The 12,432-nt window shown below is 34.4% G+C and overlaps 1 protein-coding gene across 2 annotated transcripts in view; it reads left to right on the top strand.

Moving 5' to 3' along the window:
• LOC132755221 (carnosine synthase 1-like) overlaps positions 1 to 7,756 on the top strand; it is a 48,197-nt gene extending 40,441 nt beyond the window's left edge. For both annotated transcript variants that reach the window (XM_060746039.1, XM_060746037.1), the window contains exons 8-14: positions 814 to 1,045; positions 1,821 to 2,278; positions 2,913 to 3,129; positions 3,984 to 4,146; positions 5,015 to 5,298; positions 6,686 to 6,772; positions 7,078 to 7,756. In XM_060746039.1, coding sequence (XP_060602022.1) covers positions 814 to 1,045; positions 1,821 to 2,278; positions 2,913 to 3,129; positions 3,984 to 4,146; positions 5,015 to 5,298; positions 6,686 to 6,772; positions 7,078 to 7,559 — 1,923 coding nt within the window. In that variant the 3' untranslated portion in view covers positions 7,560 to 7,756. The remainder of the gene's footprint in view (positions 1 to 813; positions 1,046 to 1,820; positions 2,279 to 2,912; positions 3,130 to 3,983; positions 4,147 to 5,014; positions 5,299 to 6,685; positions 6,773 to 7,077) is intronic.
• The last annotated feature ends 4,676 nt before the right edge of the window (positions 7,757 to 12,432 follow it).

The raw sequence follows: 12,432 nt of genomic DNA, 5'->3' as shown, positions 1-12,432 counted from the left end.
ACCAGATGCAATATTATAGCTGGTGTTCAAGAATGAAATATATTTCAATCTTATATGTAAAACAAATAAATTTTCTTTTTATTTCATGCTTTTTAAGTGATTTTAAGTATTTTTTACTGATTTTTTGCCGCGTAACGTCGCGCATTCTCCTTTGTGACGTCATCACATGATGACGTAACATCATCAATTTTGAAATATAGTTCTGTTAAATTTCTCTAATGTTGTTGCATTTTTAACATGATGTATGGTGACATCGACTTTCTTTTCCTAAAGGAGCAAAATTTACGTATGTCGGCATTTATTTTTGCCTGTTATTCCATTTAGTTATGATTTTCTTTTCATCCGCATTCAGATATAGTCCAGCTACAGTGAAAATTATATTTTATAAATTTCACTAGTGGTTTATCAGAATATAATCATCTGATATATTACAATAAAACACTGGAAAACATGAAATAAAAAGTGTTATTACACTAGTGTAATATCGTCTAGTGTAATATCGTTTTTATTAAATGGCTTTATTACACTCCTGAGCCGCGGTTTATGTGATAAATGTAACGTCATTGTATATTTACGGTAACGTAGCGTTACGTATTAGAGTTGAAACTGTCATTCGACATTGTATACTAACGTTAACGTAACGTAACGTATTAGAGTTGAAACTGTCATTCGACATTGTATATTTACGGTAACGTAACGTATTATAGAGTTGGAACTGTCATTCGACATTGTATATTTACGTTAACGTAACGTAACGTATTAGAGTTGAAACTGTCATTCGAATAATATAAATGCATTTTACTGTTTTCACAGATAAACTGCTCCGTTGCAAACAAACGCTTGCCTATAAATGGTGACAACACTATTTGCCAGTCACTTAACAGTACTTTATTGGCGTACAACATTTTGAGCGAGCATGAAAGGAAGGAGTTAGAAAGAACCATCAGAGTTCAATCAGCTGACGTTCTAGAAAAGATAATTGAAAGAGAAAACCTGTTGAGTGATGAGGAAAAAGGCGCCCTCAGGGGACAAACAGATGTAATCGGTTAGCAATCTTTTGTATAATTTAGTCATATTACTTCGATCAGCAAAATGAATAATATATACAGAGTTTGTTAAAGGAACTTCACTGCGGTTTTATGACATGACGGACATGGCCTTGAGGACATAAAACTTTTTTTTTTAAGTTCTGTCTCAAATCTCAGGATTTTCATTGGTCAATGAACATTCTGTGACAGTTTCTGACCAATCAAAATATCTGTGTTTTAGCTTGGAGAATTTCTTTATAACCTTCCGGCCTGGAAATAATATTTCGAGATTAATGTTACATTTTGATGTAGGTCTAGACCAACAAAATTTCAGGCCATCAGCTCACTCTTTTTTTCCAGAATAACTGTTCTTATTGTGAAAAAAACCTCAAAATTTGAAAAACGTTGCAACGCTTTTCACTCAAGTCCGGCTGAGAATAGTACAAGCATACGTTGTTTGTTTGTTTTTTTTCAATGTATTTCCAGGTATATTTCTTAATAACCTCTTGCATATCTTTCTGTTTGAAGTGCCCCAGCTGATCTAACCAAGAAATTCAACACATTTTATTGTTTATTTAGTCGTATTTTATTTCATCAATATTTCTCAATGTTTCATGTATAAGTAGATATAATAAAAAAAATCATTTCTAAGTTTATATAAACGTTTCCCATTTGTTTTGATTTTGACAATTAAGAGTTCTATGCATCTTGTATAAAGTTCAAAGTCTGTTCTAATGCATTATTAATGTATTCTTATACTCCATGGAAAATCATGGTAATTTCTTATTGTAGGAATCGATATGGTAGTTACAGAGAGAGCTGGAAAGTTAGTCCCCGTCGGAATAGAAGTAAATAGCCACGACTGTACCATTAACACCCAGCTATATGACTTTATGATGAACCTTGGCGAGAGCATGCTCGTCTCAAACAAAACAAATTCGTGTCCACGACCTACTGAGAAGAAAAATGAACCTGAACTTATACCATTGATTTCTGACATATATATAGACGGTGACGGAAAGTCAAATGAAAGAACTGAAGACCATTTGAAATCAAACCGGAAAGCAAATCTCCTTGAAAGTAGGTATTATCATGGGAACACAGTCGGTAAAAGTGTCCGTCCATTGGTTCGCAATATGATTGTACGTTCCCAACAATACATGGTAAGGGGCAAGCAGATTATTGTGATTGGTGGAGGCGGCTACAGCAAACGAAACATCTGGACAGACGCTGAGAAATACGGCATACATGTAAGAGCTTATTTATAAGTATTATTATAGTATGATACTTATTTCCTATAAAAGTATAAAAAGGTGATAAATTGACTACAATGTATACATAACTAGAGTGAATTAATGACTTGCATAAGCTGTCATGAGCAAATAATATATAACACGAATCAAGGGCAATGACCACACATACTATATACCATTTCCTCTAGAATAATTTGCTCTAGAATTTCGGGTGATTACATACTATATATAATTTGCTCTAGAATGTCGGGTGTTTACATACTGCATATCACTTGCTCTCGAATGACCGGTGTTTACATACTATATATCATTTACTGTAGAATGCCGGGTGTTTGCATTGTAGATATCATTTGCTTTAATTTACATGTTACATATCACTTATTCTAGAATGACCGGTGTTTTCATACTATGTATCAATTGCTCTAGAATTCCCGGTGTTAGTATACTATATATCATTTGCTCTAGAATGTCCGGTGTTTACATACCTATATATCATTTGCTCTAGAATGTCGAGTGTTTACATACTATATATCATTGAAATTGGAAGGATATTTCTTTATAAGGTTCGATCTTCGCATGTAACAATGACTTTTGTTTATATTGGTGTACCTATTTTCTTTGTCTCATGCAGATAACTTTAGTCGATTCGGATGAAGATCATCTCGCAAAAGATCTTGTTCATCGTTTTGTACACTACGACTTCGATGACCACAAGAAGGACTTTGCGCATGCGTGTAATATCTATAATATATTACAAGCTAAAGATATACAGGTCGACGGTTGTCTGACATTTTGGGAAGATTGCGTACCTCTTGCAGCACTTGTGAAGGAAATGGCCGGCACAAAAGGTTTGCTTAAACATTTCCGATGAAACGTTTTATATACACTAGTTCCGTTAAAAAAAAACACTGTTAAAAGTTAGACTTTTGTTCGGTGTTAAAGTACCACAAAATAGGTATTATTTCTATTGGCGACTAACAGTTTTTTTATGGAGAACGAGAATATGACTAACTTCAAATATAAACCAACTTTGTGGGCCTATTTGATATTTTCTGCATAATAAGCCAATGTCTTCAGTCCAATAGGTGTTATCAATAATTCTATACAGACAATGAATACGGAATATTATGTTGTAGTAGCTTTCTGATGCTTTGTATTTTGCTACGAGCAGTGTTGGAAAATATTGATATCTCGCGAGACTGAAGGTCAAATGAGATTTTTTCCAACGTTGCAAGTAGCAAAATGCATAGCCTCAGAAAGCTGCTACAACATAGTTTTCCTTTTATTATACATGTATACCTTATCGTTTTAAGTAAAAAAGAATTTCAATAAACTTCACTTCTATTGGTAATTTCGGGAAATGAAATGTAGCTGTCGAGAAATTAATTCATGAATGACGGATAAATACGTTAGTTTTGCAAACCGGTCACGCCTTTAATAATTTTGGTTCCCGTTTCCACATGTTACGTTATACACAGCTAAGATCGGAACCAACGTCAAAAATAGTCCGGCACTTCCATATATGGTACCGTATTTGTCACTAACATAATACGGAATTTTTTATCCGTTGAAGAGTATTCGCGCTTCAAGATTTGCGTGTATTTTAGGGAGAAAATTTATAGGTATATAACAAAAAGTGTGTATTTCTTGAATGGACAAATATGTATTCATACCTGTATAATTCATTTACCTCATTTCACAGGCTCTGAACACAAGGCGGCACTTACAGCAAAAAAGAAGAGCAGAACACAAAATGTCCTCAATATGCGCAAAGCCGATATCCCTCATTGGCCAAGAACCTACTTGTATTCTTCACAATCCGTTCATATAAAGTCTGAAGATGACAGTGTTTTAGTCCCAAAAGAGTACGTATATCTAGCTTGTAAATATTAACACATTAAACAACATTTGTTGGCTGTTTTAGTGCTGTTCTTAGATAAAAAATAAACTTAGTTTACTAGCACACTTTCAAAAGAATGTATAAAACATCTTTATTTTGAATATAATGTCAATTTGTTATTTAATCATTTTAAAGTTTTTCATATTAACAAATATAATGTATTCGTCACGTTTTGACGTCATCGTTATTGACGTTATGTGACGCTGACATAATTTAGGCTGCCCCGTGAGAAATCAACATAGTAATTAAATTGAAAACCTTTAATATATAGAGGATATTGAATGAGTGTAAGTTCAATACTGAATTTATTGCACGAGTTGAATAAATTATATTATGCGAGCCTCTGGCGAGCATTATATTATTTTATTCAACGAGTGCAATAAAATAAGTAATGAACTTACACGAATTTAATATTCTATTTATCACATACCCAAAATTAAGACCGTTTAAAGTGGAAAAAGAGTCATTTTTCATTGACGCGCCTATAGTATAACGCTAACATTTAGCGCGTCTTTACACTATGTTTCTATAACGCTAATGACGTCACGTCAAAATATATGCACGGCCGTGCAATACCATTTTTACGGAGTCGCAAAATCGGCACGGGTGTGTGATAAAAATGCATACGTAACGTAGATCTGTATCAATTTACTATTAAAGGAACCGCATTGATGCCCATAAAAATTGAAAATGAATCACTTGCAGTGGAAAAGTCTGAAAAAGATAACAAAGAAATATACTCAGAATTAAATTGAATATCGTTTTACAAGTAGCCTATAGAAAGAAAAAACAATACAATGTGATTAAACTAACATGTTATTACAATATTTCAGCTTTAAGTTCCCAGCAATTTTGAAGCTTGAGCACGGTTCCAGCGCCGTTGGTGTCTCTGTCGTTAAAAATGAAGACGAAATCCGGAAGAAGTATCAGGACATTTCCGAACTTTTCCGTGACGAATCGGACTTTCCCGGAATAGGACTCGGTCATGATAACACTATGGTGGCGATGGAGTACCACAAAGGCTCTGAACATGATGTCGATGTGATACTGTATGACAGGAAGCTTGTTGGCGCGTTCATCTCTGACAATGGCCCGACGAGATATCCGTATTTTACCGGTATTAAACATTAGTGATACATGTATTTGAAATAATAATTTGATACTCAGTAAAATAGCTTTAACAGTTATGCTGATATTTTGATTGTGAAACCTTTATATAAAGAAATAATGGTAGTGGTTTTGGTAGTTTTCACTCCGGATCACGGCAGTAGCCCACATTGTATTAACCAGAGCACAGTTCAACCACCGCAACGTTTACCAGTACTAGTTGCCTTCACTTTCGCAAGGAACTGAAACTGCTATATATGACAGAGCAGAGGTACAGTGCGAATGACCGTAGAAAGGATTTCATGATCAATCACAACGTAAGTGACCTGCGCCGTCCGGGAATCGAACCCGGGTCGCCCGATTCACAGTTAAACGCTCTACCTATTGAGCTAACCGGGCGTATTTCTGCATAAATATATAAAGAAATAAGATTACTCAGGAATATTTTATAGGAATTTAAGCAATGTATCAGGGTTCGTACATGGAGTTAATAAGTTAAGGCTTCTTACCGATTATGTTGAATAGGTTAAGTAAAATTTAACAATGAATTTATACGAATTTATCACAGGACATTTTACATACAGAAATGAAATTATTTTTGCACTGAACAATTACATCATTTTGGCATATGACGTCACATCAAAACTATATAATTTTATGTACGACCGTGGAATTCCGATTTTACGGAGTTGTGAAAAGCAGCATTGGTATGTACGAAAGACCGGTGGGGACATTTCAACTTCATGAATTCCTGATTTCAACTTCATGAATTCTCGATTTCAACTTCAAGTACTCACGATTTCAACTTCATGAATTCACGATTTCAACTTCATGAATTCACGATTTCAACTTCACGAATTCACGATTTCAACTTCGTGAAGTTGAAATCGTGAATTCGTGAAGTTGAAATCGTGAATTCGTAAAGTTGAAATCGTGAATTCATGAAGTTGAAATCGTGAATTCATGAAGTTGAAATCGTGAATTCGTGAAGTTGAAATCGTGAATTCACGATGTTGAATTCTTGAAGTTGAAATCGTGAATTCATGAAGTTGAAATCGTGAATTCGTGAAGTTGAAATCGTGAATTTATGAAGTTGAAATCGTGAATTCGTGAAGTTGAAGTCGTGAATTCATGAAGCTGAATCGTGAATTCGTGAATTCCGTATATTGAAAACGGGAATTCACGAAGTTTAAATTGTGAATTCATGAAGATGAAATGGGGAATTCATGAAATTGAAATGTCCCTACCGGTCTTTCGTAGATCTATGTGCATAATGCGTTGTTTTGCTATTGTTTTCTCTTCTTTTTTCAGTGCAACAGTTTATTCACGTTTTCAATATGTGAGATATACATATATATATGCTCGTTTGATTATGTATTTTCTTTCTTTATATTCAGAAACAGCTGCGGTCATGCCGTCGTGTTTACCGGCTGATAAGCAAGCACAACTCATTGCAGCGGCATATCAGTGCTGCACAGAGATAGGTAAAAATAAATATATTTAATGTTTATGTAGATTATAAAAGTTACTTACTGCTCTTGCTTGGCCATAGTTTCATTATGAAAATGATATTTAAAGTTGAATAAAAAGAAAGCAAATATATACAAAAAGTTGTCATCTAAATTTCATTCTCTGGATGCTACGATTTGATTGATTATATGGTTATATTATAGATATAGATATTATATATAAACAATGGCAAATGTATCAGATAAAAGCTTTATAGTACTGATCATGCATTTCAGTAAAACTTCATGTCATTATCTTATCATTTTATTTCTTATTTTAGGGCTGTCGAGCGGAACATTCAATGTAGAACTTCTTATGACTGGAACCGGACCAAAACTGATCGAAATCAACGCCAGAATGGGGGGATTTTACTTACGTGAATGGATCCGTGACATTTACGGCGTCGACCTCGTTCTGTGCTCCCTTATGATATCATGTGGTTTAAAGCCATATATTCCGAAACTTCCAGCCAACAAATGTATCATGGGTATCATGCTTATTCCTTCTGCGCATGCGCACGTTTTACAGGAAGTGCAGTATAAAACCCAACTGAACGAAATGATAGAAAAGAATGAGATAAAGTTCACGCAATTTGGCGAACTTGGCGAGTCAACGTCATCAGACTATGAAGAACCTTTTGGAAACATTGCTGTGGGCGCAGAAACTGCGGAGGAGGCAAAGGAGAATCTAATACGTATCTGTAATAAATTAGAAGTAATCATGGACAAATACCCAGTGCACACATTTCTTAGATACTTCTAGGAGTTGTACTTTAACTGGATGAATATAATCCGGTTCGCTTGACAAACATTTCAGCAGTTTGATTTCATCAGTCATCACACAAAAGCTTCAACGTAAACTTGTTGTAGAAACAGATAACAAAACACTTGTCATCATATGAAATGACATTTCAGAAAACAGTACGCCGCGAATTAAAGACACCACGAATAAGTGCTTTTTTTATTAAAAAAACAAAAACAAGAACGTGAAAATTAGGCCCCGTCGTACAGTACATGTATTACATTAGCAATTTTTGTAGTTTATTTTGTAATTTGTTTAGCATTAGTTTTTTGCTCTAAATATTGTTCTGAGTGTTTGTTTGAATGTTACCTTAATGTTAAATTAAGTATAAAGTTCTTCTTTTTTCATATTAGCAATGGCTTTTAAATATTGCAGTGTATATTATTATGTGAACTTTTTATTAAAAAATGTTTAGAATTAATTTTTTGCTCTAAATTAATGTGTGTTTGAATGTTACTTAAATGTTAAATTTAGTATAAAGTTCTTAATTTTTTTGGCATATTAGCAATGGCTTTTAAATATTGCTGTGTATATTATTATGTGAACTTTTTATTTAAAAAATGTTTAGAATTAGTTTTTTGCTGTAAATTAATGTGTGTTTGAATGTTACTTAAATGTTAAATTTAGTATAAAGTTCTTAATTTTTTTGGTATATTAGTAATGGCTTTAAAATATTGCAGTATATATTATTAAGTGATTTTTTTATTTTAAAAATGTATAATTTGCTGTTATCTATAATATCTACTTGTATTTTTTGTACCTTTTTTGTATGAACAATTGCATAATTTTTTACAACATACTACATGGTTTGAAAAGTGATGTCTTAGGATGTGTGCGTGCGTGCGTTTGCGCGCGCACGCGTTTGTGAATTTTTATATATGTTGAGTTGATCATCATACACATTTTTATGACTTATTGTTTACTGTTCGTTGGGTTAATAATTCGTATTTCATTATATTTGTATTAAATATTTATTTCGCTTTGATTGACCTATATGACTGACTGATTATTTAAAGTGTGAAACATTTAATATCTCATTTGAGTGATGGTTGGTTAAGTTGGTTTGGTTGGTTGGTTGGTTGGTTGGTTGGTTGGTTTGGTTGGGTTGGTTGGTTGGTTGGTTGGTTGGTTGGTTGGTTGGTTGGTTAAGTTGGTTGGTTGGTTGGTTGGTTGGTTAATTGGGTTTTACGTCGCAACAACACTGCAGAGGACATACGGCGGCTTTTCATTTTATTAGACTTACACAAAAGTGTATCATTGTAATACATAAACATCAATGTTTATCATGTCACATATCTAGCACTCATATATTTACATATTACAAAGACTGTAAAGTGTAATAACTATTGCAACATTTTAAGTCATATTACTTTTCAATTAATTTTGAGTTACAATGCTAGCACAATGTTACAATATTGTATTTCATTTGTAGAAGTTAGAAAATCATGTAATTTAAACAAAGATGACATCATCAGCATAATAAAAACGTTTATTGTAATTATGTCTTTATTATTTGTCAGTGGAAGAGATATACATTCAAAGTGAAACTCATCTTAATATCTCATACAACTTAATAATAACGCTTATTTCTCGATCATTTTTACGGCATACCTACAAGTTTGATTTGTATAGACTTGTTTACGATAAGATTTTTCCATAGTAACGGATGTTGCATTGTGCGCATGCGCATTCGGCCTAGGGCAAAAACGCAATAAGAAAAGGCTACATTTTTATTATACTTTAAGCCTAAGTCACACATTCAGGATTTTTACTGCCGTCCTTGATAGGACCATTCCCGATTAAAATGTGTCCAAGGTCTGATCAAGATCCTGTGATTCGTGGCTGGAAATTCAAATTTTTATTCAAATTTGTAAACACATTTATTTAATCACGACAACAATCAGATATTGTTCAGGAGGCGTCCCGATCCAGCCGTTTCCAGCAGAATTCGTCTCGATTATCCCGTTCTCGATCCGATTCTGATCCGATTTGTATCTTTGTCATGGTAAAAAACGACCGATTCTGTCCCGACAGCGTCCCGATTCTCCCGAATGCGATCCGACGGAGATCAGACAGTGATCAGACAATGAACCGACTCTGACGGAAGACATCCGTTAGGTAAACCGTTTCACGTGATAGTCCCTAGATGGTCCCGTCCTATAAGAATCGTTCGACGGCGGATTCAAACTTCAGTCCTGGATCAAGGGCTTGCCTCCACCACGTATCTTGTTTGGTGATGCGGGGTGTGATCCGAGCCAGGGCTTAATCGTATAGTTCTATGGGCAGCCTCATGTAGTTGATGAAAGCTTTTGGATCTTCTTCTCTCAGCTCCCTCATCAATGTGTCATACTGGCCGAGCTGCTCAATTCTGTATATCCAGGGCTTGACCCAGTATCTTCTACTTCTACAAGGTTGCAGTGCCCTTCTGTTCAAATAATAATTGGCAAATAGAAGGTCTTCTTCTTCTTCTTCCATTTCCATGAGAGCAACCTGCTGCAGAAGTCTCCGTCTATGAGCAGTTCAGACGAATCTGTGTTCCCACGCATCTGAAATCCTACAACTGTCGCCATATTCGGGATGATCGGGACAATGCCGGAACGCAATCCTATTACAGTCTGCTGTACCGCATTGCACACGCCTTTGTCTGGACTCAGTCTATACGTGTTCTGTAATTGTCGTGACTCTGACGTGGGTAATATTGCCGAATTTCGTTTTAATTACAGAACTGTTCCGGAACGGATTCGACAAAGACAGTTCGCATTCGGCAAGATCTGGACGCAATCTGGACTCAATCGGCAAGAAACGGCAATGCAAAATTTCTCCAGATCATGCCCGTTCCACAGGACACTGACCAGACAACACAGGACATTGTCACGATTTTTATCCGATTCAGCAGAATCTGTCACGACATAGTCACGTTTGTAATCCGGCTAGACAAAATCGGCTGAGTTTCCTGAATGTTACGGGACGCACCTAACTGTCGGGAGTGCTTGGCCGACCTCTCCGGACCATTCCCGATCCGTAGGACTCTGTTACGAATATATACGACTGCGTTCAGACAATGAAAGGACATTCCAGATCATTGAGGATAGTAATCCGACTTTTTCTCTTTTCGTGTCGTAGCGCTGTATGATCTCAAACGGGAGCCATAATCGGCACTGTGGTAACGCCGCATTAAAGGCTTTAATAGACGTGTTTTCAAGTTATATAACTCTAAAAACAGTAATTTTGGTATGACTTAAAGCGTTGAGTACTTAAAACGTGAGTTGATATTTAAAACAGATATACGAAAATATGCGGGACTTATAATACAAAAGCAACGGACCGCAACGTAAGAAGGTCTAAGTCGTATTAATTAGTGGGTAATTTCTTCAGTAATTAGTCTAAGTAATTCTCATATTCAAATGTATTTTAAAAATAGTCTATACATATTCAAAATCGAACCTGTGTAAATATTTCAAAAAAAAACTTTCTTAAAAGTATAAGATTCACAAATTGATATAAAAACATTTACAGAGAGGGAGACACAGGCAAAATTTTCATTTCTTAGTTTTGAAATTTTCATTCATTATTCTGTAAATGTCCTCAAAATGAATACACTAAACAGTCAAAGGAACAAAACTTTTCTCCATATAAAGAATAAAATGGTGTTTTCTTAACTTGACCCGCGTGGGTCAGGTTAGAGCGCTAAAATTTCACAATAGTTGTCACTCTGTACTCTGGAAACGTTAAAAAACATGTCAAATCAATTACTAAGACTTGTTTCAATCATACAATATCCACAATATTTGTTATTGTACTTTCCAGGGTTTGTTCAAATCGCATGACTTGTTTTTAAACTATTCGGTGATTCTGTTCGCGTCAAAATTTCGTTCAACATATATAGATATATTTAAACTTCAAACCCAAAATATATAGAATTTATACAGAAATTCATGTTGGGACTTTAAGAAATGTCATTTTAGGGTGATTTGAGTACAGAACATCATTTTTATATTTTTGCCATTATTTTGCCTGAGTATCCCTTTAAAACAGAATCCGTCATTATCTAGTGTTAGTGAAAAGTTTTGATTTAGAGGCCATTGAGAGAAAATGCAGTGTCCAAGGATAATAACCCTACCTTGCTTATTTTTTATTGTCTCCCTTAAATTTATTGTGTTTGCCCTTGGTATAAACTCTTATCAATGATATTTTATTGAAAATTCACACAATTATAGAAACAAGATAAAGGAAGTGCAGTGACAAAAACTTACTGCTATTTTGTCTTATTTTTTTTTCATTATTATCTCTTTATGATACTTAAAAAAAATGCTTGTCCGGAGTATAATTTCAAAATAATCATTGCTATTTCATTGAAACGTTGCACATTTATAAAAACTAGTGCGCGGAGGAAGGTGGTGTAGGGATGGACACTGGTAAGGAAACTACCCGCCTATATGACTGAAATACTGTTGGAAAAGGGCGTAAAATGAAACAAACAAACAAACAAAATAAAAACTAGTAGGAGTAAGTTCAGTGTCAAAGAACTATACTATAACATTACTTTGTTGTTCATTTCATTAATGATACTTTTGATGCTTGTCTAGAAAATAACTTGGAAATAATTGAATAATTATTGAAGGAATTTGAATCAAACTTCACAAATAAGAGGAAAATGTTATGGCCAAGTACAATAATTCTACTTTGCTTATCTTTCAAATGATCTCCCTTAATGTTACTCAAACATACTAAGTAATACTTGTCTGGAGTAATAAAATTACTTCAAAACTATCTAAATGAAAATTTCCACAATTTTGGGGTCTAATCGTGGAAATTGCAGTGGCAAGGAATTATA

Source organism: Ruditapes philippinarum, unplaced genomic scaffold, assembly GCF_026571515.1.
Source record: "Ruditapes philippinarum isolate M1 unplaced genomic scaffold, ASM2657151v2 ctg3107_1_1_1_1, whole genome shotgun sequence".
Lineage (NCBI taxonomy): Eukaryota > Metazoa > Mollusca > Bivalvia > Venerida > Veneridae > Ruditapes > Ruditapes philippinarum.
The sequence above is the reverse complement of the archived record's forward strand: the minus strand, read 5'-3'. Positions and strand labels throughout refer to the sequence as shown.